The 27,858-nt window shown below is 33.7% G+C and overlaps 3 protein-coding genes and 1 long non-coding RNA gene across 5 annotated transcripts; 1 reads left to right on the top strand and 3 right to left on the bottom strand.

Moving 5' to 3' along the window:
• The first annotated feature begins 258 nt into the window (after nucleotides 1–258).
• On the top strand, nucleotides 259–5,099 carry LOC145608498 (uncharacterized). Of its 2 annotated transcripts, none has more exons than XM_081664212.1 (9): nucleotides 259–565; nucleotides 655–752; nucleotides 2,011–2,183; nucleotides 3,001–3,094; nucleotides 3,449–3,560; nucleotides 3,676–3,764; nucleotides 4,124–4,209; nucleotides 4,314–4,378; nucleotides 4,708–5,099. In XM_081664212.1, the coding sequence occupies exons 1-9, from the start codon at nucleotides 331–333 to the stop codon at nucleotides 4,812–4,814; spliced, it is 1,059 nt and encodes a 352-aa protein (XP_081520338.1). In that variant the 5' UTR covers nucleotides 259–330; the 3' UTR covers nucleotides 4,815–5,099. The 2 variants fall into 2 exon arrangements, with proteins under 2 accessions (XP_081520338.1, XP_081520274.1); XM_081664148.1 differs by having other exon boundaries at nucleotides 2,998–3,094.
• Nucleotides 5,100–6,203: 1,104 nt separating this feature from the next.
• LOC145608401 (piriformospora indica-insensitive protein 2-like) lies at nucleotides 6,204–9,714 on the bottom strand. Its single transcript, XM_081664047.1, has 2 exons — nucleotides 8,952–9,714; nucleotides 6,204–7,567 (listed from the first exon to the last, which is right to left on the bottom strand). The coding sequence occupies exons 1-2, from the start codon at nucleotides 9,168–9,170 to the stop codon at nucleotides 6,296–6,298; spliced, it is 1,491 nt and encodes a 496-aa protein (XP_081520173.1). The 5' UTR covers nucleotides 9,171–9,714; the 3' UTR covers nucleotides 6,204–6,295.
• A 3,804-nt stretch (nucleotides 9,715–13,518) lies between these two features.
• On the bottom strand, nucleotides 13,519–22,113 carry LOC145558237 (nuclear matrix constituent protein 1-like). Its single transcript, XM_081619401.1, has 8 exons — nucleotides 21,581–22,113; nucleotides 19,795–20,004; nucleotides 19,212–19,465; nucleotides 18,822–19,092; nucleotides 18,658–18,741; nucleotides 15,675–17,770; nucleotides 14,090–14,270; nucleotides 13,519–14,011 (listed from the first exon to the last, which is right to left on the bottom strand). The coding sequence occupies exons 1-8, from the start codon at nucleotides 21,872–21,874 to the stop codon at nucleotides 13,724–13,726; spliced, it is 3,678 nt and encodes a 1,225-aa protein (XP_081475527.1). The 5' UTR covers nucleotides 21,875–22,113; the 3' UTR covers nucleotides 13,519–13,723.
• Nucleotides 22,114–24,793: 2,680 nt separating this feature from the next.
• Nucleotides 24,794–27,832, bottom strand: LOC145608333 (uncharacterized). Its single transcript, XR_014105792.1, has 3 exons — nucleotides 27,743–27,832; nucleotides 26,316–26,406; nucleotides 24,794–25,247 (listed from the first exon to the last, which is right to left on the bottom strand). It is a non-coding gene; the product is annotated as an uncharacterized LOC145608333 (long non-coding RNA).
• Between the last annotated feature and the right edge of the window lie 26 nt (nucleotides 27,833–27,858).

Below are 27,858 nucleotides of genomic sequence, written 5' to 3'. Positions count from 1 at the left end.
GACCCGTCTCAATCAATTCCAGATCCTAAAATTTTGACCGGGTATCCGATTTGCTCATCTATACTAAGGGTTTGTTTTGATTTATTATAGTGAACTGAGCTGAACTAAACTATTTATGAGAAAAGCAAATTAAAAATTGATCTAACATAAATTAAAATTAAGTCGAAGAGAATAGGTCCTAGGCCAAAATGGCGCATCACGTGAGCCTACACAACACGGCCCGTGCGTTCGTTTCCTTCTTTACCTCTGGATCCTTTCTTACCTCCTTTCCTTTTGTAAAAAAGCGCTCCACCCAAACTACCTTATTACAGTTGCAGACTTCATTCTCCAATGGTGATGACAACCACCCACGCTTTCTGCGCCATTTCTTCTCTCAAAGCATTTCGACATTCTCACTCCAATTCCCCCAAATTTTCTCTTTCTTCAAATTACTGGACCTCACTCAATTCTCATCCCCAATTTCCAATTTCAAACCCTAATTCCAATTTTCTACCACCACCATTGTCATCGTCTTCGTCATCAATGGCTTCTACTGTTCGAGCAATCTCTTCCTCCGCCTCCGTTGGTGAGCTCCCCTTTCAATTATTGTTCTAAATTCGACAATTTGCTGGAAATTAAGAAGTTTCAATTAATTGACACTTTTATGTTAATCAGGAACATCATCATCATCGTCTGTGGTAGTTGGTGAAAATGATTTGTTAATCGTTGGACCTGGTGTTCTTGGTCGCTTGGTAGCTCAACAATGGAGTCAGGTATAATCGCCATTTCTATTGCATTCTTACCTCGTGTTTCTTTCCTATGTAAAATATTTACTCTAATTTCTCAAGAACTGATTAAGGCAAATTAATACTTTGTATGTGAATGTGAAATGTGGTATATTTTGGCTTGATTCAACAATACTTTGGTAGCGGATTGTGTACACTACACAAACTTGTAGTGGGCTACTGGCATATTAGATGACAGTTTTAGTAATTATGTTTATTTAATCACATATGGTTCCTGGATAATAGATGTTCATTATGCTGCATTGTAAATTGTAAAGGTACAATAGTTACTGAGGGCCATAATCCTAAACGCTCGTTTGATAAGTGGTCGTAAATGTAAACGTTGGTAATGATTCCCAAGGCTATGATTTTTCGCCCCAAATGGTCTCCACATATTTCCATTACCATTTGTGGTGGTGTTGGGTAGTTTTGGGGATTTATGAACGAAATCACAAGTCTGGCAATGATACTGCATTTCCATAGATATTAGGATGTGATTAATCTTGTCAAATACACATAAACTCTTTCCCGTAATATTTTGCTACCAAACAAGCCATTGCTTTTGTTCCAAACACATATCATAATAGTATACCAATTACCAATACAATGCATAAATAAAGGACCCGATATAATTGAGGCATAGGAAAGTTAGGTAGCTATTTCTAAGCTACCCAAGGTTTTTTCAAGAAAAAAGTTACTGCTGTGAGAAGAGTGTAATTAATATTTATAAGGTTTATCACAGATAGCCATTGCCGGAGATTTTAGCAGCATTGTAGCATGTGATATGGTTTTCTAGATTGCAGTGACAAGAGAAGGAGCTGTAAAAGGAGAGGAGTGAGATACTTACCCACATTATAGAAATAGTAGATGGATTGGTGTATTCTTGTACACTAGTTTCAGACTTTGGATTTATCAGCAATAGATTGCAAACTCAGATTTATTGTTGTTTAAAATTAAGAGGGAAAAGTTTGGCTTATTCTAGGCTAATTTTCCCTTAAATAAGCAAAATTTTGGTTATGTCAAATCCTTGCATGTGCTTGTGAGAATCTGACTCTTCTTTTTTGGTACTGTAGTTAATTGTTTGGTTTTTGAAATTGGCAAGATTTTTTTTTTTGAAAATAATTGTTCATAGGAATAATGAATGACCATCCAAAGTTAGTGTGTTTTTTATTTAGTAGTATTTTTGTTTCGATATCCTATTGTTGAAGAAGAAAATTCTGATACAATTTGTCATTTTGTTGTCTAGGATCATCCAGGATGTCAAATCTATGGGAAGACTGCGACTACAGATCATCATGATGAATTGATAAATATTGGAATAACTCCTTCAGTGAAGGGAGCGATGCTACCCTGTCAGTTTCCGTATGTTATTTTTTGTGCTCCTCCATCAAAGAGTCCAGATTATGCAGGCGATGTTAGGTGAGTGTATACACCTTAAATTTCAACATCCCATTCTATGATGAAGTGATTGTATTATAATGAAATCTACATCAAACCTAAATTCAAGGACATTCAGCAAAGGATATTAATGGCAAAGACTAAAAAGAGCGAAGATAAACCGAACAAAAAATTTTTCAATAGCTCAAGCTTTTGGATCTGGCTTTAATGCTAAGGTTAATCTACTTGAGTTGAGATAGAATTAGATCAAATCTAATTATTAAGATCATATATTACGAATAATTAACATAGTTTACTTGTCTGCCGCCTTGCAGCAGTAAAACACAAACCATTCTAAAACCAAATATTTGTCATGCCAGATTGCTAGCACACATAAATGCATAATACATGCACAATCAGTTGCATCAAGTGAATGCCTGTGATGGCTGTGAATAATAAGTCCCATGTGTAGCTATTGAACATCTTGACCTTCAATCCAGACCTAGCAGAATAACATAATTCCTATAAAGTTTCCAGCTTGTGTATGTTGCTCTATTGAACATCTTGAGTCTTGACCACACTCTGCACAAGTACGCATACGACCCAATGTGCTCTCATTAAGTGATCCCCTAGGATGAGTAGGATCTATGCATTAATGTTACTGTGTTTTGATTAGCAAATTTTATGTTCATGTAATCATGGGCCAACTCTTTTAATTACAAAATACTTTGTTTTTTTTTTTTTGCAATTGCTTTCTTTGTTTATTTATATATGTTGATTTGCTTAAGTAAATGAATTTTAAAACTACCTGAACCTTATATAATTGTTGTGCCAATTGTTTCCATGGCATTGCAAGCAGGGAAGCAGCATCAAGCTGGAATGGTAAAGGATCATTTGTTTTCACTTCAAGCTCTGGACTAGTTGACTGTACTGACAATGGAAATTGTGACGAGGTGTTATTTCTTGTCTACATTGTTGTTATCATCGTATGGGCTTATTTTTCTATGTCAACATTTGTTGCTAAGATATACGAAGTATGACTTTTTATCTGATCTCTTTTTTTTTTTAAAGGAAGATACCTCTAAATACCATTTGGATATTGATCCAGAGCTATGTATTTATATACACCAAGATAGCCATGTTTTTCATATCATATTTTTCTTCAGCAATAATGGCTGGAATATATTTGTCCACTTCTTGCCGTATATATATGTCAATAGACTTTGGATTAAGCTCTCAGATTTTTGAATACCGTATTTGCATATTTCTGATATCGACGGAGTCTCTTTTTCTTGATGGTTTTACAGGAAACCCCTACTGTACCAATGGGAAAGAGCCCTAGAACAGACGTCCTTCTTAAAGCAGAGAATGTTGTTCAAGATATTGGCGGTTGTGTTCTTCGATTGGCAGGACTCTATATATCCTTTAATCCTTTATCAATTTCCTTTCATAGATCTGCTGATTTGCATTTCTAATCTTAGTACGTAGTATATAATAGAAATTTAAGTTGTTAATAACCTCAACTCTTAATACAAAGCTGATAGAGGTGCTCACACTTATTGGTTGAAGCAAGGAAAGAGTGATCTTCGTCCAGATCACTTTGTCAACCTTATTCACTATGAAGTAAAACCTTTAACCCATGATAAGTTGATAACTACTACTTTTTTCAATCATGCTATCATCATAGTTTATGATACTTTTTTGGAGCACAGTTACTTTAAAATTTGAATTTCATAGGGTTCTAATTTTTATTTTTTTATCGATCATTGGCTACCAATTGAAGGTCCATGCTGTTTGGCATTCTGATATTTTGTATGCTGCATGAGATGTATTTTAAACAATTATAGGTGCAAGTGCATCATTATGCTGTAATGTTTAGCTTGTTTCTTCAGTATATCATGTGACATGTCCAGTTGATCATATTGGTACCCTTGTTTACTTCAAACTTTTTTTTTTTTTTTTTTGTGGTAATTTCCTGTTAGGATGCTGCATCACTAGCAATTGCAATCTTGAAAAAGAATTTATGTGCAAGAGTCTTCCTAGGTTGTGACAATCATCCTTTGTCAAGGTATTCGTCGTATCTTGAATCATCTTAGCACACTGCTTTACTGATTAATAATTCAGTTGTTTTCTTTTCCTAATCTTGTAAATTTACCCTTCAATTCTGTGCAGGCAAGAAATTATGGACCTGGTTATTCAGAGTGGAAAATTCAGTGGGAATTTTGAGGGTTTTACAGGTAATTGGATTTCGGACAGCAAGTTTAATTGCTTGATGTCTATAACTAATACAGTAAATTGCAAAAATAGTTTTGCCCCAATAAAGGCTTTACAAGTTTTTTTCGTCTCACCAACTGAAAAAGATTGTATCAAATCTCATATTCAAAACTTTTATTTCCTCTTTGCATCTTTAGATTTGTGAAAATCAGATTTGGTTGTTACTTGACTTTTATCCCCCCCCCCCCCCCCCCCCCTCATTACTGATTAAGGTGACAGCTTCAATTGCCTCTTAGCGATTATGCACTCTGGAAAACCTTGCTTAACTAGTTTCTGGAATTTCTTGTCACAGGTTCAAACGATTCACTTGGTAAAAGATTGAACAACTCTAAAACTCGTGCTGAAATCGGTTGGGAGCCAAAATACCCAAGCTTTGCTGAATTTCTTAAAGTAATGTAAATGTCACCAGAGATTATTACACGAATGTGAAGCAGCTTCTTTTCCCTCACTTGCTCCATTTCCGGTTGACTGGTTCCCTTTTCTTTTTTCATTTTGCTTGGCTGTGAATGTGATCATAGCACTGTTTTGATCTCATATTTTGGTGTTGAAGTGAGTTTTTGGGGTAGGTAGATAGGGTTTATGCTTGCATTAACAAGAATGCTGATTGTATGATGTAGTCAAAACAAATTTTTGAATTTTGAAAATAAATAAAATTAGCTATAGAAGTGTTTAACTTTTTTTGTATTCATGTGTTGTACTTGATTTATGGGACTAGTTTCAGTATGACTAATGCTTTCATTTACATACCAAAAAAAAAAAAAAAAAAAAAAAAAAAAAAAAAAAAAAAAAACCTAATGCTTTCATAGTTTTAAACAGACGAGTCAAGTAGTATAGCTAACCGTCAAAAACTTTTTCTCTTGTTAGCTAGCTAAAAGTTGGGTTAGAACCCTTGGAAGAGTCTACGCCTTCTGCAGAAAATGATTTACCACCTAAAATTGGTTTTGGGAAATCTTATAGTGAGACGAGTACAAAAAGTTGTGCTCTCACAATAGGTGTATCAAAATCAGCTCTTTCACCCAAATACATTGCTTGATAAATGAATAAATTATCAATGGTAGAAATCAGTGAAAATAACCGCAGATTAATTTGAACTTTTGAAGATTGAAACTTACTTATACAGATAGAATTTGATTGTGACTAAATAGCCTAACCAAATTTGTAAAATTAAACAAGGGTATTATCAAATTGTCTGTACTTGGAATTAAATCTAGTAAACCAATCATTAAAAAGTTTGGCATTATATACGGCAGGCTTTATCGAGTATCTGCTCATGCAATAAAGGCCTTTTGTGCAGCAGAAGCCTCCACGATGATCCATGGTCCCCTACTCTCTTGGAGCGCCTAATCATTTTTATCTTTGCCAAGAGGCCTTACACTACAAGGGTATTTTACACTTGCAATACTAGTCTGTTTTCAACTTGTCACATTTTGTATGTTTGATAAACAATTCTACTGTAAATTATAATCTTAGTTATTCTAGACTGCCTTCAAACAAAACGTATGAAGAATTTGTAACAAGCCGACATCATGGCATGTACGCGACATGTGCTCATCGAGTCATTGTGTGTCATACTAAGTCGTACATGCATTGGGCATATTGTATCGGGTGTACAATAGATGCTTTGGGCGTAGACTTGAGCTTAACGTAAAATAAAATTGAAATAATTGACAGCAAGATAGAAGCAAGTACTCATCAACAATAGAGCATACGTGTGATATGTCTTGTTTGACTTAAAATACTCTGTAGCAAGAGAATATATGTTAGTTTCATCATTTATGACATGATAGAGATCAGAAGAAAAACCATACTTCTACATTTTCCTTTTTTGTTTTTGAAATGGATCTATTTTTTCCTTAAGCATCTAATCTAATCTTCCTAAATTACAAGAAATAATTCAATAACAGAACTATCAGTAGTGACTCTACTAGAAAAACCCACCAAAACCCTTCAATTTTACAGCTTGACAGTCCCAAAGAGGATATAATATCCGGATTTAAGCTGTTAGATGCAGTTGTTGAAGGGATCAAAGCTGCATGTTGTCGTAGAACATTACCATTCTCACTACTCAACTCGTACTTCATATTGGTGTTTACAAAGATGTCCTCCGACTTGCAAGGTTTCACACCAATCGGACTATGCCTGGTTGACACTAGCCCACTCGCGTAACATAGACTTGGGTTATTCCAAGCCCCAAATCTCCTCCCTAGTCTTTGATAAAAGACCTCAGAAAATTTCAGCTCCCCTGTCAGATTATTCCCATTAACATAAACTGCACTTACACCAGACATATTTGCAATTTCTGAAGGCAGATAACCTGTAAGATGGTTGTTACCAAGGCCCACATATCTCAGCTTCTTCAACTTTATCATAGACTTAGGAAATTCACCTGACAAACCCAAATTTGAGAGGTCCAAAATCATTAAATTTTGCAACTTCTGCCAATCAATTTTACTAATTTCACCTCCTATTGGATTATCAGATAACACTAATTCTTGTAATGACTCCAATTCTTCAACTGATTTTGTCAATCCACCAGTAATATTGTTGCCTCTTAGATCCAACAGAGTTAAATTCTTCATATTGCCAATATTACTAGGAATATCACCCATCAACAAATTGTTGCTTAAATCCAGCTTTAAGAGTGAATTTAGGTACCCAATTGAGGTAGGAAGGTACCCAGATAATGAATTCCTGCTCATATCAAGGATCAAGAGCTCCTTCAGACTGCCAATAGTCTCAGGAATTCGGCCCGTAAAGTTGTTCCCAGAAAGGACTAGTCTCTTCAAATGCACCAAGTTGCCTATATCTGTTGGCAATGTTCCAGTAATTCCATTTTCGATCAACACCAAGGATTGCAGCTGTTGGAGATTACTAAAAACAGTAGGCAGTGATCCAATAAGGCTAGGATTCGAGCGAAATTCCAACGTTTCTAGTCTTGTAGCCAACTTCTCCCAGTTGTTAGTAGGTAAGGTGATCAAATTTTGAGGAGAAATGAAACAATTGTAAAAAGATAGAGATTTTAGATACTTAAGTTCAAAAATGTGTGGTCTAAATTCAGGGTTTTTGGTACATGTAAGAGAATTGTCATGAAGAGGTCCAATACTCAGATCAGTAACATACCAAAATTCATTGATGAGATCACATGAAACACCCTGCAGAATAGAATATCAGAAAAATGTTACCAAAAAAAGTGGATATTTTTGAAATTATTTCAACATTACCATATTTGTGTAGCAAGCTCAATAATGTAAAATTTTAAATGTAACCACCACAAGAAATTGACATGTTTCACAAGAATAGAATAAAAATTAAAAATCACCTTTAACTGTATAATGAACCAAAGTTTGGAAATTTGCATGAACAAAGTAATGGATTTTTTTGAGTTTCAAACTTAGTAAAGTTGGAAACTTTTGAAAAATAGCAAATTTTTTACTTCTTTTTCAAAGATATGAAATAATCATTGCACAATATAACACCCAAATGATGAAAAAAAATTCATCTTTTTTATGATGATGAGTTTGTACCTTAGAAACAAAATTGGCATAAGAGACTTAACAAAAGAAATAGAAAGTAGGGACTCAAATTATATGAACAAAATTGGAAAATGAAAAAAGCATAATCAAGGATGCAACTACATGTTAGTGTTACAAACATTGCACATGCGGGCATCCATAAACCTTATAATTGGGGTGGTTATTTATTGCCCCTTGTGCATGTCACTATTCTTATGCATGTCACTATACTTGTGTTACTCAATATCCTAAGTTCTTAACCACTTATTAAAACCCTATTTCTATGAAAAATCAAATTTTGAAATGAATTAAGTTGGATTTACTGCGTAGGTAGAAGGTACTAATCCGAACTTGTTTGATTAGGAAGAGGTTATTAGACAAAAGTCGATAAAATTAATGCTAATTAGGGGCTACCCCTCTAATCCTCCATCGATATTGAACTCGTCACGTTATTACTTATTAGTGAATAAACACTATCAACTTGATAATTAATTTCGGATAAAGTAGTATCCGTAATAATATTTGCAAACTCCTAGACACTCTGGGGCTATGAGATAATATTAAAAGTTTGATACTCTATGTTACAATATTTTTGATCATTTACAGGAGGAACAAATATTTTCTCTTTTAGTGTTCAACAAATTTTAATAATATTCCAAAATGTGAAAAATTAAGTGAACATAATAGAAGGTTCACCAAAAACTGTACAAGATACTAGTCAAGATTAAAGAACAAGCTTTCATAAAACTTCCACACAATATATTGGTATATTTGGTAAAGCCCAAAAAATTACTCAAGTTAGTGAACAAACAACAGTGTTTTATCATTCTAACTCCATTAATAAACAAAAACCAATAAAAATGTATCACAATACACATAAAATCAAGAAATAATAGCAAGATATGACAACATTGAAGTACATACATATATTTAGTAGGTAAAAGTACATTATACTCTTCCAAAAAAAAAAAAATTTAATAAATATGATGATAATGCTATACATAAATATATAAGAAAATAATACCTGAATAGGAGTCCAACCACAAGGATCAGGATAAAGATCTGAACCATTCCATGAATTACCCACAAAACCTTGAATTGCATTGTAAAGTGCTGCTTTCTCTGTTTTCTCCATTATTGCTTCTTCATCCCCTGTTTCTTCTCCATTGCACCACTCACTTTCCATGGAAAAAATGAGGAGGGAGAAAATCACAAACCATAATTTTCTCAACAAAAAATTCATAATTTTTTTATTTACTAAAACCCAGCAAAATTATGGATTGAAAAGTAAAAAAGAAACAAATTTCCTCTGTTTTTTTTAATAATTTGAGACCTATTTTGGTGCAAAATTAGAAAAACCCAAATGGGAATTGAATAAAGATAACATTTTTATGAAATGAAATGGGAGAATAACTCACTGGAGAAAGAAAAATGCATATAATATGGTTATTATTGAATAAAATGAGGGAGGGAAAAAAAAACAGAAATTCAGAAAACAGAGGAAGGAAAAAACAGAGGATGTTTCACAAAAAGATGTACTCAAATAGAAAAGGCACTGAAGTGTAAGGAAGAAGAAGGCTGAAAAGCAAAGAGAAGAAATAATGCACAGTTTTCAAAGGATGAAAATGAAATTATAGCAAATAAATGATAATTACTTTGTAATAAAAAGGGGATAATTAATAGGGTAAAAGAGGGGGTTGGGGCTATGAAAATGAAAGAAATGTGGTTTTTGAGAAATGGAAAATAAACTTTAAAAGTGTACTACAGTGTTGTTGTTTTCTTTAGGGCAGACTTGTGATCTTGTTTCAGAATGCCTATTTATCTCTTCATTTATGTTTTGTTACTATTCTCCCAAGGAAATTAATTGGTGGGAGGAGAGAGAATGTGAACTAATTGTCTAATTTGTACGAGAATAGTTAGTATGAGTAATTATTTTGTTGACTAGGGTATAGTGGTGGTTATCTTGCAAAGTTATGACTTAAAAGTAAATAATTTAAGGTTTACACCTAAAAGTAAGTGTGTTTTAAAACTATAACTCTTATTCGTATTAAATAAAGAGTAACACTGATCGACACGTGATTTTGTGATTCAAGAGAAAGAGAGGAATTAAGGCTATTAAGCTTCTACAAGTATTTTTATACCGGTATAAAATATAACCAACTTCTACCTTATCCTCTATGATGTAGTAGAAGTATTACGGATGATATTTCATTGGATTTCTAAGCTTGATGTTAGTTGATTATTTTAGTAGAATGAGCTTTATACTTTATTTCAATTTGTAGAATGGGATTTTACAAGACAATGTATACTTTCTACCCAATAATGTTCGACCTAGTGATAAGCATTTGATCTCATGACTTAAAAATATATACATAGTACTTTCATGTAATCAAATTCCACCATTGACTTTTTTTAGGAGTAAAATCGGAGTTCATTAGATTGTCAATTTGGTAAAATCTTTCTCCTTTTACAACATTAAAAGTACATAAAGTTAAGTTCCTACCATTTTAGCAATAAGTATTATACAGTTGTATAAAATTGTACACAAAAGAGTAATTACTAATTAGATTTACATTAAAGCAAATTTAATTGTATTAGGGGGAGTAGGGAGGTGGTGAGGGGACCAATGGACCACTTGGTTTGTTTGCCATGCAAAAACAAGGAGATAGATGCAAATGTAGTTATTAGATCAAACACAGGACAAAGGAGGGATTTAAACAATGATAAAGATGGGTATTTTCTTTTATTTTGGGCCGTTTGAGCTCTTTAACAATATCAAGGCAGCAGTGAAAACTTTTGGAAACCAGAATCTGAGCATATATTGTAAATATATGGTCCAACCAAACTAGTTTTTTCATGTAAGGTTTGAGTAAGAGTTTTATAGAGTGCCAAACTGCCAACTATATTTCCAGCTTCAATCTTTTGATATTTTTATATAACCATGAAATTTATTTTTGGACCAAAGATATGGTGTGGAATGTGGACCAAAGGTATGTTTTTTTAAGGAAGATTGACAAGTATAATTATAAATTAAAATTACTACCTAATTCTTAAAAAAAATTTAATATATTTGACAGTTAAAAAAAATATAAAAGGTGATTTATTTTGGTACTTTTTATTACCTTTAAGACTAAATTCCGATTTAAAAACCTGTTTTTATTTTTTATTTATTTATTATAGATGTCAATTAATTTAGTTGGTAAAGTCATTGGGGTGCTATTCAAAATTTGGGATTAAATTCCTTCTACATTACTACCATTGTATCTTCACACAAAAATAAATAAATAAAAAATTTAAAAATAGATAAATCAATGTGATAGGTTTGGTGGTGGATGGGATGGGTGGTAACACTGGTAAAGTTGTTGCCTAAGCAAGTAAGCATTGGTGAAGTTGCAACACTACAATTATAAAACAAAGACAATATACAGCTATGATGGTAATAATGTGAGGAGTAATTGTTGCATTTTTCTTTAGGGCAACAGTAAATACAAACACATTTTTTTTTTTAAGTATGAACAAGGGGAATATGAATTGTTACATACTATTGGTTGTGACGGGTGTGAGTATGAAACATGTCAAGTAAAAAGAAATACTATGGACTAGTTATTTTCAACTTATTTCATATACTTATTCAGATTTTTGTTCAAATTGAAAGTAATAGACCAGATTAAAAATATTCAGATCATAACATAAAAATTTAGATCAAATAAGATAAACAACCTAAACAATGACAAGAACAATCGGACAAACTAGACGAGATTAGACAAATTCATACCTGACTAAACAAGATTTTAAAATATTCAGACCAGATCATCTTATTTCAGGTGAAGAGAACAAGTCTATACGTATTAATGTATTACGGAGTACTGTATTATGTTTGACTCATCTAATTACTCCTGTTGTAGATTAGTCTTACTTTATTTGCACCAATAAATTTTTTTAAACTACCCCTCAATACATTAACTCCATCATAGTTGAGAAACAAAAAGTAAAGTAAAGAAAACCAAAGAAAAAGTAAAAAAAAGTTGGTGTAGTAAATGAAGAATATCGAAGGCTACAAAAGAAAGATAGGCGCAACAGATCGAGGACCACGTACGGTGTTGGCATCGGCGTATGGCGGACGGCTACTGTCGCCAGGCACAGCCCACACTATTGTCTACTGCTTGCTTAGCAGGCCTATGCTCGTTGACATGTCTTTTTCTTGTCATTTACTTTCCTAAGTTTATATTAACAACTACTCATTTAAGTACCTTCTTTTTTACTTGCCCATTTTCATTGTTTTGTGTTGTACTAGATTTTACCTCTTTCTTTACCTTTTAGGGTTGGATTTTGTATCACCACATTATTTGGCTAATTAGCACATGCTTATTGTTTATAGTTAATTTAAAGCTTAGTTGTGAATCTTGTGATAGGTGGATTGGAAGTTTAGTCATCATTTCTTAACTTATGGTTATGTGCATGGTTTAAGAATTTTAATTTGCATCCTCTCTTGTTGTTAACATGGTTGCATCAAATAAATGTTTGTCTAGCTAGTTTGTCAATCATGCAATATAGATCTTTGAACAATCATTAATTAGTCATAAAAGTGACTGGTGAAAAGTTTCTCTTTTCTGCTGTGTATTGATTGATTTTATTCGCTTATAATTATAATGATATCGGATTTCATTGAATAGTCATCAATTTCTCTGCTCATTGGACAATCAATTTCGAGAGAGATAAACTACTTTGCACTTAGCAATCATTCTATAGAAGCAAGTAATTAGCTTAAGCGAATTGAGCCAGTTATGCGTATTTTCCAAAATCTTTTGTCGTATGCTGCTGAATGTTAGTTATTCGCCGTTTGTTAAGTGTTATCATATGTTCTATATTATTTTGAATATTATGATTCTACAATTTGATTTATGTATCTAAGAAACATTAATGACATCTAGCTAGGTCAATTGTGAACAAATCATTACATAGAGTCAACTATAAGGTGTCATTTCAGATTTATGTGGTTAAGAGTCCTATCAATATCTTTGTTGTTTGCGGTTGCAACATATAATCTCCCTTCTACTCTTAAAGATGACTTGTGTAGCTAGGTGGGTTAACTTGCCCCTTTGGTTTGGTAGAGTCCTTCATCTTTGCTCCCCAATCCCAACCCTTCAAAAAAAAATTGCAATTTCTCGTCTGTAACATGCAATTTGTTTCTGAATCATTGTTCCTGAATCTTTAGTCGACATAAACAAAATTTAGCAATAAGTTTGTGGGTGATAAACAAGTTCATAGATTTAGCACATCAGCTACGTTAATACAAATTTCCTTTACTGTTGTGATTCATTGATCCATCAATGTTTTGAAAGTTTCTATAAACTACGTATTACTTAATAAATTGTAGATGAACTCTATAGTAACAGTATTCTAGCCTTAAGATGCATCATGACATTAGCAAATGACTTGAAACCAGCAAAAATGATGAATCCCTTTTGAATCTTGCCAACACAGGCGCCGAGCAGCCCAAGACTCATCATTATTTACCTTGTTTTGCCTGCTTCCATTACGGCTAGAGGATTGAGAGAACCTAGTTATACTTTTTACCAGGCGAAAGACAATTTGTAAGCAAGAATTGAATGGCCTATTTCATAATATGAAGCATAAACCACAGGTGGAGGGATAACCAAATATCCATGTTTTATCACAGATTTATGGGACAAAAAGATTGTCAGACAATACCTACTGATAACTATGGTACAATCCAACTAAACTAAGCTGCATGGGTTTTGTAATTACAACTAACAGCTACGGACGACTTGTGAATCATGATGTAAGAAATCTCCATAGCTTCTTCCCCACTGAGGCTTGACCTGGATGATCATCTTCATCGTCATCGCCGTCATCATCATCATCATCCACGTCACCATCACTGCCATACTCATCTTCGTCATCTTCGTTCTCATTGACCATGCTTCTGCTATCTTCTTCTACATTTTCTGAAGTTTCATTGACCTCATTCAACAATGTATCTTCAGCAAACTTTTCTTCAACATTCTCAGCCGGTTTTGCAGCATTGCCTTGATTTTCAGCAACATTGATTGCTGCATTAGACTGCATTGAAAAATATATATATGAGCATATAAGACCGGCTACACATGTCAGATTGAGCAACAAGAATAATATCCTCACCGTATAAGATGAAAACTCAACACTTCTAGTGGTTGAAACTTGCACAACATGCATTATTCTGTCACTCTCAGCAGCAACATCCAATGATTGAGCAGGTGTTCCATCAAGGTTTTGCTCTGCTTGTTCGGCGTCTTTATGGCTAACCACATCATCATTATCAGGTTTACCACTTGAGGCTGGACTGTTTGATGTTACACAAATGTCAGAATCAAAATGCAATCTAAAAAGTGAAGCTACTAATCACTACAAGAACAGTGCTACAGTACCACTGGCTACTTCCAATTTGCATATGTATAATTTTATCATGAAACCTACAGGAACATGTCAAACTACAGCCGATGACAGGCTTTCAAATGTTTCTATACCTAGAATCAACTCGCCTATCAATAAAAGTAACGGCAAATCTTCATAGATGTGCATATTGACAGCAACTATTGCACCGTGCAATTGCTCGAATTTGTATTAAAAAAAAAAAACTACCATCTTTTTACAAGTTCTTTACATTTTCTTATTGTTTTAGCAATATTCACAAACTCCACTTTGACCATCGCAAGTAATAATGTACATATGTGAAGAAAAATATAGCCATGTAAGGTCTTGTTGGATTCGTCTCAACATGTATTATCAAAATATCAAATCTTTAAAATTTTCTAATTTTTATAAATTCAGAATTAGAGATATACATGCTCAAAGTTTCACATTGGCACAAGGTAACAAAAAAATGTTGAGAACATTATTAAACAAAGGTTGCAATTTATAACTGCATACTATATCGAAGTAGCACATTTGAGGTTGCAGAATCCAGATAAAGGCTGGTAAATTGTTTAGTTTCATGAGATTAATTCAATCAATCAATCTATCAAACTTTCATGAGATTTGTTATTTTACCAAAAAAAAATGCGTCTATAAACAAGCATTTTAGAAGGCAACAGTTTGTTTGGTACTGCTTTTTTCTTTTTTTTTTTTTTTTTTTTTTTTTTTTGAGGGAAAAGTTTGTTTGATACTGCTAAAATAGGGGTATATACTCTATATAACTGTTGAAAGAATTATCCAATTTTCTGCTTTATTTATTCATAAAATAGATAACACGAAACCAAAAAAGCATACTTGAGCCACCCCCTCATTGATTCATTGCCAATTGAAAGGCCAATTAAAGTATACATATGTTTCTCAATAATAAATATAAAACTCTCTTCCCATATGACTACACAGCTCTTGGGAATTTACTTTTAAATGACATGATTCTTCAACACAAATCAAATAGAAAAGATAGCAATGATAAATACCCAAACAGTCTTACACCAGTCACTTTCATCTATTTGGGGAAAAAAAAGATAGGAAAAAGGTGAGCTTTGCTGCGATAGAGATATTTTTATGCTAGAATCTATGTCATCCTTTTTTAAGGGCTTTCTTGAAATTACACTCATATGAAAGATTGACATTAATTCCTGGATAGAAGGAATATTAAACAGCTAAGACAGATATTGGAACAAGAAGGTTGCACTATTTATTATCATCACAGGGTTAAACAAGAATCCAGTTGTCAGTTGCTTGCAAAGGAAACAAAAAGTGATAAAAGGCTTACACTGCATGACGCCTAAGATTGTATCTCCTTTGACCAGGAGTGGGTAAAGCGGAGTCGACCGTTTGTCGCCTCTTCCGCCGACCACCAGTTGTCACACTATCAGCATTTCCCTCACTATGTTCAACATCCTGCTCACTTTCAGTCACTTTAGAAGCCTGAGAGCGACTGCGCTTACGAGCACTGGTAGAATGTGTCATGTCAGCATGAAGAATCTTTCCCTCGTTGTTCACATTTGCAGCCACTGAATCATTTTGCTTCACCTCCATCTTTCCTACTGAGCTATCCTTTAATATAGCCTTCGCATCTTCAACCACTTCTTTAACAGAATGTGTCCTTCGTACTCCAGGACCACGCTTCCTCCCAGGTTTTTTGCGCTGTCCATTCTTTAAACCAGATTTCTCAGGTTTCGAAATGTCTTGCACTTCACTGCCATTATCAAACTCGTCAACTGTCTGAGAATTTTCAACGTTATCATCTCTAACATCAGATTGGGAAATATTCATGGCATTGTATACTTTTGCAACTGCTGGATCCAATTCTTCAACAGGAGAAGTTCCAGCCCTCACATTTACTTCATCAGTAGAAATTTGTTCCCTCGTCACATGCTCATTTGCTTGCATGTGTGTAGCAGATTGTGAGGTTTCTTCCATAACATGATTATCAGAATGTTGAATTCCCTTTTTAGGAGATAAATTATAAAATATTGAAGCACACTTCCGGAGCACACTCATCTGCCCACCTAAAAGGAGAGGAGACTCTGCTTTATTTAAATCTCTAATAGAAGCATGTTCATCCTTAGCATCTTTCTGATCATCATGAGAAGGCCTTGGGAAATGAGAAGACCCCTCCACAGTTGGTAGCTGCATATTACCACTAAGAAATGCTTGAGCAGAATCTCCACAGTTTTTGCAACATTTGATCTTCTCAATTATAGAACCAAAGAGCACCCTCTCACTAACCAACTGTTCTCTCTGTTTCTTCAGCTTTCTACTAAGATCATCAAGAGCCTTAATATCCTTAGATATCTCAACACGAGTTTTTTCAAACTGTTTTTTGTTCAATTCCAGTTCCTCCTTTTCCTTCTCCATGCGACGCCACTCAATTTCCATTTCTCTCTTATTTTTCTCAGCATCTTCCTTTAAAAGCTTCAGATTACTCGTATCTCTCACCCTCGTTTCTTCCAAAGCTCTCTCCTTTTCTTCCATAACCTTCTCCCACTCTTCTCTTCTTTTCTGCATGTCATTATAAAGATCCTGTTTCTGCTGCTCAAAATCTTGATACATGAGAGCCTCCTGATTTTTAGCATCTTCAACTAACATTGACTTCTCTTGTTTCATCGTAACTTCAAATGATTCGATCTGTAATTTAATGCTCTCTGACTCCAAACGCAGACGTTCCTCATTCTCAGCTCTTTCCCTTTTCAATCTCTCTTCTTCTGAGTTACGAAACTTTTCAAAATTTGCTTTCCTTTCAGCCAGCGTTTCAAGCTCATTATCCACAATAGATCGTTTCTCATCCAAAGCCTCCCAATCTTTCTCGAACTTCTCCCTTTCAAGCTTCAAATCTGCAGCTTCCTTCTCTATGAGCTCACTCTGACGCCTCACATTGTCTATCTCCTGCTTTAAACTCGACTGCAAGCGAAGATACTCTAACCTTTCTCTCTCTGCATCTTCCAAAATTTTTCGTTCTTCCTCAATATGCAGTTCCTGTTCCCTTGTGTTGATTCTCAACATTTCAATGTCCTTTCTTAAAATTTCCAAATTCTCTTTCTCAGCAATAACTTGTTTCTTCTCTGCCTCCAGACTTTTGGCTTCAGCTTTTAGACATTTTTCTTGTCCCTTTAAATCTTTATTCTTTACTTCAATGTCTTTTTCTTTATCTTTCAACCTCTCAGCCTTCTTCTCCAAAGCTTGTTCTCGCTTACCAAGCTTCAGCTCAAGGTGATTGATTTCACTTTCCTTTTGATTCAATGTCTCCTTTCTGTTCTTTATTTCCTCTTCAAGAGCTGATTCTTTTTGTTTTATCTCTAGCTCAAATTCATGCATTTTGTTATTTAGCATAACCTTATGCTCATTAATAAGCTCCTCTAATTCAACCTGTGACACAAAAAAGACAATGACAAAATTTCAAGGATCTGGCTCATAAACTAGCATAATTATTGAACATGCCTCAAAATTAAAATTATAAGTTTCAGATGTATTTATTCTATCAACAGAAGAAAGCATCACAAATGAATTGGACAGAGTCTCTTATCACAACATCCCCACAATCCCCAATGTATGTTCCAATAATTTGCATATTATGTGTGGAACAGTATTCCATTTTATGTACGGATAAACCCAAAAATCTGGAGAGCAAACTTCTGAACAATACACGCAAGTTTCTGTGCAAAACTAAATTACAAGTTTTAAAATAGTACATAGCTAAGTAACCTCTGTGAAAGGCACAAATTTGCAATCTCATAACACGGTGACACTCCAGAAAAATGCCCCTACCATCGCAAGGACACAATTATACTCCAAAGAGATGGTGATGGCAAAATGGGCAAGATTGCAATTTCTATGGAAAAGAATAACTTCTGGATTTGTAAGTGAAGCAGAAAATAGAATTAAGCAATTTAAGTGTGATTTCTGCACTAGAAGAATCTGAAAGAAATAAAAGGTGTTATTTTCATAGATATCAGATATGAAATCTGTAGCAGAGAAGAAAGTACAAGGATTACTGATTAGATGAAAGAGAGAATGGGAATGCTTCAAAAGAAGCTCCTTCCCTCAAAACTTCAAAAGTAAGCAGTCTTATCCCAAACAATATAAGAGAGGCCATTAAAAAAAATGACAATTTATCAGACATGCAAAGTTACCTACTTCAAATATATAAATAAATTTAATGAACGAGTATTTCTCTAGGGGACTTCATTGGAAATGGATATCATAAAGCAACCAAGATGATGATACAAAATCCACCATTGAAAGTTACAACTCACATTTTCTCTTGCATTTAGCCTCTGTTCCTCTTCTTGCAGCTGTTTTTCCTTTGCTTCCAATTTGCATTTTAAAGCTTCAGCTTTCTACAATAATGCAGAAGATGAAAATGAAAATTTGAGGATATCAGGTGAATACAAATATGAATAATGATGATGAAATCCACCTTCTCCTTCATATCCAATTCTGCTGATTGATTCTTTACATCATTTTCTACTTTTTTCAAAGTTTCATTGGCCAAGTCAATCTTTTTTTGCAACTCCTCAAAGTTTGACTCCTTAACTTTGCTAGAGATATCAATTTCATGCAATTTTTCTTCCCTCTCATTAAGGATTCTCCGACTCTCACACAGCCTTTGTTCCCCTTCTTGTAGTTTTTTCTCCCACTCAAGCATATCTTCCTTCTGCTTCCGAAAGTGTAACTCATGAGATTCTCGCCTGAAAAGTTTTATAACAAAAATAATAAGTATCAACATGGACTGGAAGACACAAACCCATCTGGATGACCTAAAAAAATCAATTCAGAGCATACACCATCCATTTATTAAACTGCATACTCTTGAGTTAACAATAATTGCTCTCTCTGAAGACTGTCTTCACGAACTTCCAAGTCTTGAAGCTTTCTGTTTAGCTCAGAATTCTTTCTATCTGACTCAGCCAGCTTAGCATCCACTGAGCGAGATCTTTTCTCAACATCCAAATTCAGTATTTGAAGTTCCTCCATACGAGCATTTAAATCAGCCACAGTAGTCTCAGATGTAGCTTTGCCTTTAGCAAGTTCTTCATTCATATCACGCAAAGCTCTCTGAAGCTGTATTAGAAATTAGACAATTGCAGGCCACCAATGTTAGATGTATATATGCAAGAAAATTATAATGATGTGAGAGAAGGTAAAATTAGATATAAGCTTACAATGCACACTATGAAAATTAAAATTACAGATCTCACTTGGTCACATTGGTTCTCCATTTGAACTAATAGCTGTCTAGCTACAAACATAATCCATCAGAAAGAACCATAAACTAGTATACATAAATTTGGGATTTTGGGCAATGTACAACTTCAACCATGAAGATTAAAACGTCTACAACTAACTTACAAAAAAAGAAAGAGGTAGAAATAAATAAAGGTAGAACGTACATCAACCAAAGACCGCCTTTCAACTTGTAAAGCCTTCTTTAAATTTTCCTCTCGCTTCTCAGCTTCAGAAACAGCAATCAGGTGAGCACCCCGCTCGCGCTTAAGAATCTCCACAGCTTCAGAAACTTCATGCCCTAATTCTTCGGTTTTGGAAATTAAATCTTTTTTCTCCAAGAGCAAAAGCCCCATGTTGTATTGGTAGTCAAAAAGCTATTCACAAAAAGTAAAACAAATTAGAAGAGACATTCACACCAAGAATAACACGCCTTCACTAACAAGTACCAAAACAATGACATAATATTTGACCATTATGTGCCAAACGTTGAATCAAAATTATAATGCATTGCTGTCCTAGGTTCTTTCTGAAAATAAGGTGATTGAGCTTTTTTTTTTTTTTAGGTGTTAATGATTTTTTGCAATTTGTTTTCTTCGTCAACTAAATAATAAAATATCAGAAGGTCAAAAATGAACATTTTTCTGTTTAAATTTACTTTGTGGTATTGATTATTTATGATTTTAAAGTTAGTTTTCCTAATTATTCCGTTGTTGAGAATAAATAGAAAAAAGTATATAATTGCTAAATTTCAAATCAAAATTAAAATTTCTTCTCAAATATAGAGGATTTAAAATTATGGACTTCGGATTCTTGTTATTTCCAAACAAGTTATACGGTATTGAATGTAACAATTAGAAATCAGGTACGGAATAATTACCGTGAAGAATTTGATATCAAATCCTTGTATCCAAACACTACCTTAAACTTCGTATAACAATAAATGTCATATTGTAAATTGTCATTGGATTTACCTCAATGTAGGTTTCCTATATCAACGTCTCATTTTTCACTAATACAAAGTTAAAAAGATTTGAGAGAAATTTGGTGAAAGTGAAACAACTCTTGACAAAAGTACTCGTAGTTTCAAACATAGCCACTTTTGTCCCTTTCTAAGATGAGTTCCAAACTTGATTAATTTGTTGGATCGAGAATACACCATACACATCAAGAAAACCAAAAGCATTACTAAATCACTTTCAAAATGATACGAAGTACACCACATTTGCCTGTCATGAGTATGAATAGAGTTACAATGCAAAAATGTTATCACTTTCTTCATTTTGATAGATATTCATTTACTGTGTGTTTGGATAGTAAAAGGGGAAGGAAAAGAAGAGGGAAAAGGGGAAAGGATGATAAGGGAAGGGAAGGGGAAGGGAGGGAAGAATGATGAGTTTTCCTTCCAAATCTCTCCATTGTTGTAGAGATTAATTTCTTAAATTTAATCCTTTCATCTCTCCACTCCAATTACCTTCCTTTCCTCATTTGTTATTCAAATGAAAGATAATTCATCCCTCCATTTCCCTTCCCTTCTTTTACCTTCATTTCCTTCAATCCAAACAATGTGTTAATCTTAACACTTACACATCCTGCCTTTGCCACCAAGCATTGGCAACAACAAGGTTTACGTTTCGTATCATATATTTGTACGAGTAGTTTATTATAGTTCTCCATCCATTTAAACTCAGTGAATGCTTCATCAACAAGCACAAGTTCAAAAGTACAAGCATAAATAACCAAATACCCAGCACTAACAATGTTAATTAGCAGCTCATAATGGAGTTAAAGCACAAAAAATCAACAAGTTTCAACAAAACCCCAGAAATTAAAAACCAATAAACAAACTCCAAAATACTTAAATACCCAACATATATCAACATTCATCAATTTAAAAAATCAACAAAATCAGCAAATTTACACCAATAAATAAAATTAAAAACATAAATAAACCTCTTTTTCAAGGCGAGAAATCTTGTCAAGCATAGCTTGATGATCCTTCCTCTCCAAAACAGACTCATCCAACAAACCCACTTCCTTAAACCTTCTCCAATCCTCCATATGACACCCATCAAACTCGACACTTTCCGGCGCCGCAAGTGAATTCGTCGGCGGAGGCGCATCCAAGAACGACGTCGTTTTCCCAGTAAAAGATGGGTTAAAAGAAGGGGTTTGAAGGTGCCTTGGCTCTGTTCTTGGTGTCGATGTTGACGGCGTCCATGGCGCCTTACGTTGAGGAGTGAACATTTGAGGAAATTGTTTTAGGGTTTTATTTTATTTTGGGATTCAAATAAAACCCAAATTTAATTTCTGGGAAAATTGCAGAAATTTGTTGAAGTGATTTGAATTTGAATAAGAGAGAGAAAGTTTGCCGGCGATGAAGAGTGGGTAATAACGGCTAGCCGGTGGTAGTTGTGCAGTGATGAAGTGAGGAAAGAGATGAGTGACAGAGTGTTCAGAAAGATTTTGAATCAGAGAAAAGAGGGTTTTTTTTGTTTAATCTTTTCTCGTAAAAATGAAGCTGTCTTTTTTATTATTTTTTCCTTTTTTGCATTTTTTTTTTTTTTTTGAAGGCAGATAAGAGCATCATTAGTGTTGGGGATACTTATATCCTTTCCCGGTTTCTCTCTCCTTTCCTACATTTGACACATGACTTTCTCTTTCCTCCACATCACTTCCCATTATTTCCATCCTTTTACTCATCCTTTCCCTTCAAAATTTCCAACATCAATGAGTATCCTTTCTCACTTTCTCTCTCCTACTTACATATACCCCACCATTTATTCCTTTTTCAAATTACATATATTTATTAATATACTTAATTATTATTATCGTTGAAAATGTTGTTAATAATAATTAATAATAGATCGTTCTATTAACCGACACATTAATTAAACGAGACGAATTCAAAAACATAAAATTCATTGATTAAAAACATGAAATACATTGATTAAACGACACGAATAAAAAAAAACATGAATTACGTTGATAAAAATAGCAAAGAAAATAACAAACATAAGTTTAAAAATAACTGAAATGTTTAAATGTTCTATTGGAGTAGCATTGCTACTACAAACTCCACCTGGAGATTGATTCATATTTTGAGTTAAATGTTCTGATATAGGGAAAAAAGGGGTATTACCAAAAGCTTGTTGATAGGATTGGGAATTATGAGGAAAATTTGGTTGTATTGGTGGAATATTATTGAAATTTGTTGGTCTTGGTTGACTACTACACCATTGAAAAAATGCAGCTTGAATTTGAGGATTACTCAACAGATTAGGGTCAACAGGAGGATTAGATTGATTAAATTGAAAGTTTGAATTGTTAGGAAAATTCGGGTTACGACCGTAATTAGAATTATTACGATCCATATTGAAGACTCTAAGAAATTGGAAGTGAAATGGAGAAAAATAAACTTGAAAATATGGAGATTAGAATAATTTTGTGTTTAAGAGTATTGTACAAGTGAAACTGAAATTTTGTGAAAATATAGCAAATTTATACTCATTTTATAGACAAAAAAATTTTATGACCGTTGGTGTTTTCGGATTTCAAAAATAAGTTACCGTTTGCAAATTATAGCCGTTATAATATTTTGGAGCAAAAAAAAATAAAGAAACAAGATGTTGACAAGTGTCAACAAGTTGAGCGTTGGATGATTTCCAATATAGCCGTTGTATGCTTTTGTTTGTGATTGTTAAATTAACATGGCACTTGGGTCGAGGCGAGATTTCCTTTCCAGAGAAAGGATACTACAATATCCTTTCCCTAACAGTTATCTTTCCCAAGTAATAGCATCCATCAGGATTGGGAAAGGACACCAAAAAGCCACGGAAAGGATTGTAAAAGGCCTTGATGCTGGTGCTCTAAAGGATTAATCGAATTTGATCTTAGGTCCTATGAGCTATGAGCCTATGACTCAGATTATCTATATATCACGTTCAATACTTTAATCAACTAAACTATGAATTTATTGAATTAAATAGATTAGAACATGTTAAACTATATTTTTTTGTGAGCAAAGAGGGATCAATATCTAAGAATTATATGAACATGTTACTTTTATACTTGTAATCTTGTATATAACTTCTAGATGTGTACTAGATGTAAAAAAACTTGCATGCATTAAATAATTGTGCCATAATTTCATCTCATTGCATGTAATACTCGTATTAGGCTATGTTCTCTTCACTTTATTTAAATAATATCGTGTTTAATAAAAATAATTTTTAATCAAATTAGTATCTCTAAAGATCAAATATAATAGAAAATTAAAAATTTAAGTCATCAAAAACGTAATTTAAGTCAAACAAAATTTAATATCAATTCAACAAAAATGAAGTACTATGTAAAATTTTCTAAAAAAAAAAAAAAAAGTACTACGTAAAAAGAACATATTAGTTGCCAACTTGCCACAATAAAACATTGCAAGGTAAAACTCAATGGAATAAAAACCTTTTTAGAGAGAATGAGTGTGATTAATTTTCTAGGGGGCGTTTGGTTTGCAAATTGGTATGGAGTGGAATCAGGAATGAAACCATAGTGGTATAGGTTTAGAACTTGATTCTTAATACCATATGTTTGGTATAATTATAAAATGCAGTTTTTTTTTCTTTATTTGATACCTAAATATGGGAATGAGTCAAACCCACCTCCCCCAAGATTTCTAAACCCCATATCTTGAGGGTTACAGGTATCAAACACCCACTAAATATCTTAATTAAGTGAACCAAACACCCCCTAAATAAGTATTGGTGAATTGTTTAATTAAATACCTTGTTATGAAAAACTTGGAGAAATAAAAACATGATCATGAATTTGTTTTCTCCTTTTCATTTTAGTTGACAGAATTCTTTAATTGAGCTCGTTGGTGCATAATTTAATAATTGATACTTTATTGTTTCAAAAAGGAAAAAAAATGATACTTTAAAATCACACATAAGCAATAATAATGCAAATTAATACGGAGTAAATAATACAAGTATTAAGACCAATCTAACTAAATCCTAAATGGCTATGGTTTTTTTTTTCTCAAGTATAAATGTATAATGTATAATAAAAAAATACTTCTTATAGAGCATAGGCAATTAGGCATAGAGTGTCAAAATCAAAATATTTCAAATAGAAACAAAGGAAAATAAACGAAGCATAAAAACTCATATCTTGCAGGAACAAGTTTTTCTGTTATTGATTTAAAAATCTGTCTTTAAATTACACAGCATACAATCATATCCATCACAACGGTTCAATACTGTCCGGTCCTCCTGAACAGATGAGAGAAAAAAAAAATGAGAAGGCTCAACTCTTCAGTCCTCATAGCCATCTTCAAGCATTATGCAGCAATCATCTCACAGATAACCGTACGATTCAACTGATGGGATCAAAGTCATCTTCAAATATGTGTCTACTCATGTCTGTCAAAAAGCTGGTTTCGAAGAAAACAGTACTCCACCAAATTGTCTATATGCTTATAATTACATAAACATGGTTCAGAATACAGCAGCTCATTTCCTAGATTTAAATATGGCATCTTTGTAATATTTGAGTTCAAGTATGCTCTCTCTGATATCATCCAAAGCCCTGTGTTTCTGCTCCTTTGAAGGTGCCTTTCTGTGAGCTGGACAAGCAAAGACACCGTAAGAACAAATTGTATTACAAAATTTTTGACCAAATTGTTAAAGATTAACCTGAGTTGTTGTCCACGACATAATTTTAAATACCTTGGATCTGTATAGTGAGAGTCAAATCATGATTTGACACAATTAAAACATAAGGCTGCTTGGTAGTAAAGGCCTAACAGTGAATTTACTGCCAGTGGCACTGCTTATCAATGATGGGGGCTGTGACACTACAATCAGCCCCAGCACCTCTTTACCTCTTCTGTTTTTATTATGTCGGTATGGTTTGGGTAGAGGCACTGCTTATCAATGACGGGGATGTGAAACTACAATTAGCCCCCATGCCTATTGCCCTCCTCTGTTTTTATTGTGTCAACTGATTTGATGTGGGTAGATTAAGCTACATCTCTCCCTCTCCAGCAAATCACAAATTAGGTCATCAGGCTTTGGATGCCTAAATTTTTATCCTTATTGTATTCTGCAATACAGAGTTAATTAGTAAAGTGGCCTAGAATCTAGAGCTACATAAAATAAAGTGGATCAAGGTAATTACAGATTCCCTCCCTCTTTAACAAACACTATCCCGTCAAAATTGGAGAGCTTTAGAGGGAAATTAAAGCTTCACCTACACCCTCCCTTCATCCTCTTTCCCTGCCCTTCATTTCCCTTCTATCTTGAGATCCAAACAAAGTAAAAGCTTCTTTCTCATAAAAAGATCAGAATTGGTTTTGTGGAGGTAGAAAAATAAATTTTAGAGACAATTCAATACTCGAGCCTACATATATCCCAGAAGGTATGTATTGTATACTCAAACTACATATACAACCCGAAAAATGGTAAATTAGGATACTGAGGCTACTTCTCTTTTTAAAATGGTTACAATTTTGGGTTTATAAATTTATCTTTTCCCTTCAAAGGAAAATGACTGCCGGGCAATTTGATACTAGCACCCAGATAAAACGTAATTACAGGAACATGTTAGTAGGGGGTCTCCCAAACCACCATGTACAAAATTAGTTTACTGCAAAAGATGAGCAACTAAATTGAATATGCAAAGGAACATTTACCTTTAGGATACCACCGAACGCATAAGGCCTTCACGCTACTAACGTCTACAAGGACATGAGAGAACATACTTGCCAAGTCTGGCATATATTTCTGCAAAGAGAATAAGGTTAGTATGGAAGATGTTCATAATAAAAAAAAATAGAAAAAAAATATAAATAAATAAAAAGCAAAGGAATTTGAAAGAAAAATGTGTGCTACAAATGTTATTTAGAAGTAATAAATAGATTCTAATGGAAAAACAGTAAAATGCTCGTCTAAAATCCTGCATACTAGTAACCACAGTTCAAAGTACTTTCATCAACCCAAGATACAGGAATTAGAAAGAAAAAAAATGCGCACACACACACATACATCTCCAAACCTTCATGAACTGAAAACTTTGAGCATAGAAAGAAGTATCATTTCTGATGATTCTCCTCAGAGTACCAGAAACACAATGGTATAAATATGGGGAACAGATAACAATCATCTCCATGAATGCAGTATGCTAGCCTGCTAGGTCTAATATCTAGTCACTCTACCCACTATCAAAATTCTGATACTACGTAAAAAATTCCTACCTTTCTTCAAAAGATATCACGCAAGGGTTAACCTGGTATCCTGTTGACTTCTTGTGTAATTATTATCCTGGTTCAAGAGCCGCGGCTGTTTGGTTCACATACTTAAGGTACAAGGTATGGGTTTAGAATGGTTTAAACCCATACCTTATGTTTGTTTTATGATTTTAACTTTTAAAAGTTGCAAACCCATACCTCAAACCCCCAAAGTATGGGGTTTTAAAACCGGGGGGGGGGGGGGGGGGGGGGGGGAGGAGGTGGGTTTGGCTCATTCCCATAGTTTTAGGTATCAAATAAAAGAAAAAAAAAAACTGCATTCCATAATCATACCAAACATATGGTATTAAGAATCAAGTTTTAAACCCATACCACTATGGTTTCATTCCTGATTCCAACCCCATATCAGTTGGGGCGAACCAAACACCTTTGCTACATTCACTCTCAAATTTTCAATATCAAGGTTGGTAGTGACCCACAGTCGGATTGATAAATTCACCTCAATATCTAGGCTCAAATTATTCTCCCCTTAATGTAATTTCGTTCCTTGTCGGATGGGAAATTTAAGTCAAATCCATAAATAAAATTAACCTTGTGTTGCGTAACTAATTAAATTATGATCAGGCAATCAGTGGATACATAAGGACATACTCTATAATTCCCATCAACTATAATTCCCATCTAAATGAAAAAATTACCATATTGACAACAATAATGGGAAAGATAATTAATGAAAATATAAAGAAGCATGCTTAATCATTATTGCTAATATATAGTTGATGATAAAAGGGATGGTGAAAATAACATGATTTATACCAATTCCTTATATAAAGCAAGGTACAAGTGTTTACAGTAAAACCATATCAGAATACCTTGAGAAATATAAAATCTGTATAAACAGAGTTTCCTGCAAGAAGGGGTGTATATGTACCAACATGTTTCTTGACAAATTCTATAACCTGCACAATTTGTAAAACATCGACTATAA

Source organism: Chenopodium album, chromosome 1 (assembly GCF_948465745.1).
Source record: "Chenopodium album chromosome 1, dcCheAlbu1.1, whole genome shotgun sequence".
Lineage (NCBI taxonomy): Eukaryota > Viridiplantae > Streptophyta > Magnoliopsida > Caryophyllales > Amaranthaceae > Chenopodium > Chenopodium album.
This window is presented reverse-complemented; position numbering and strand designations above follow the sequence as displayed.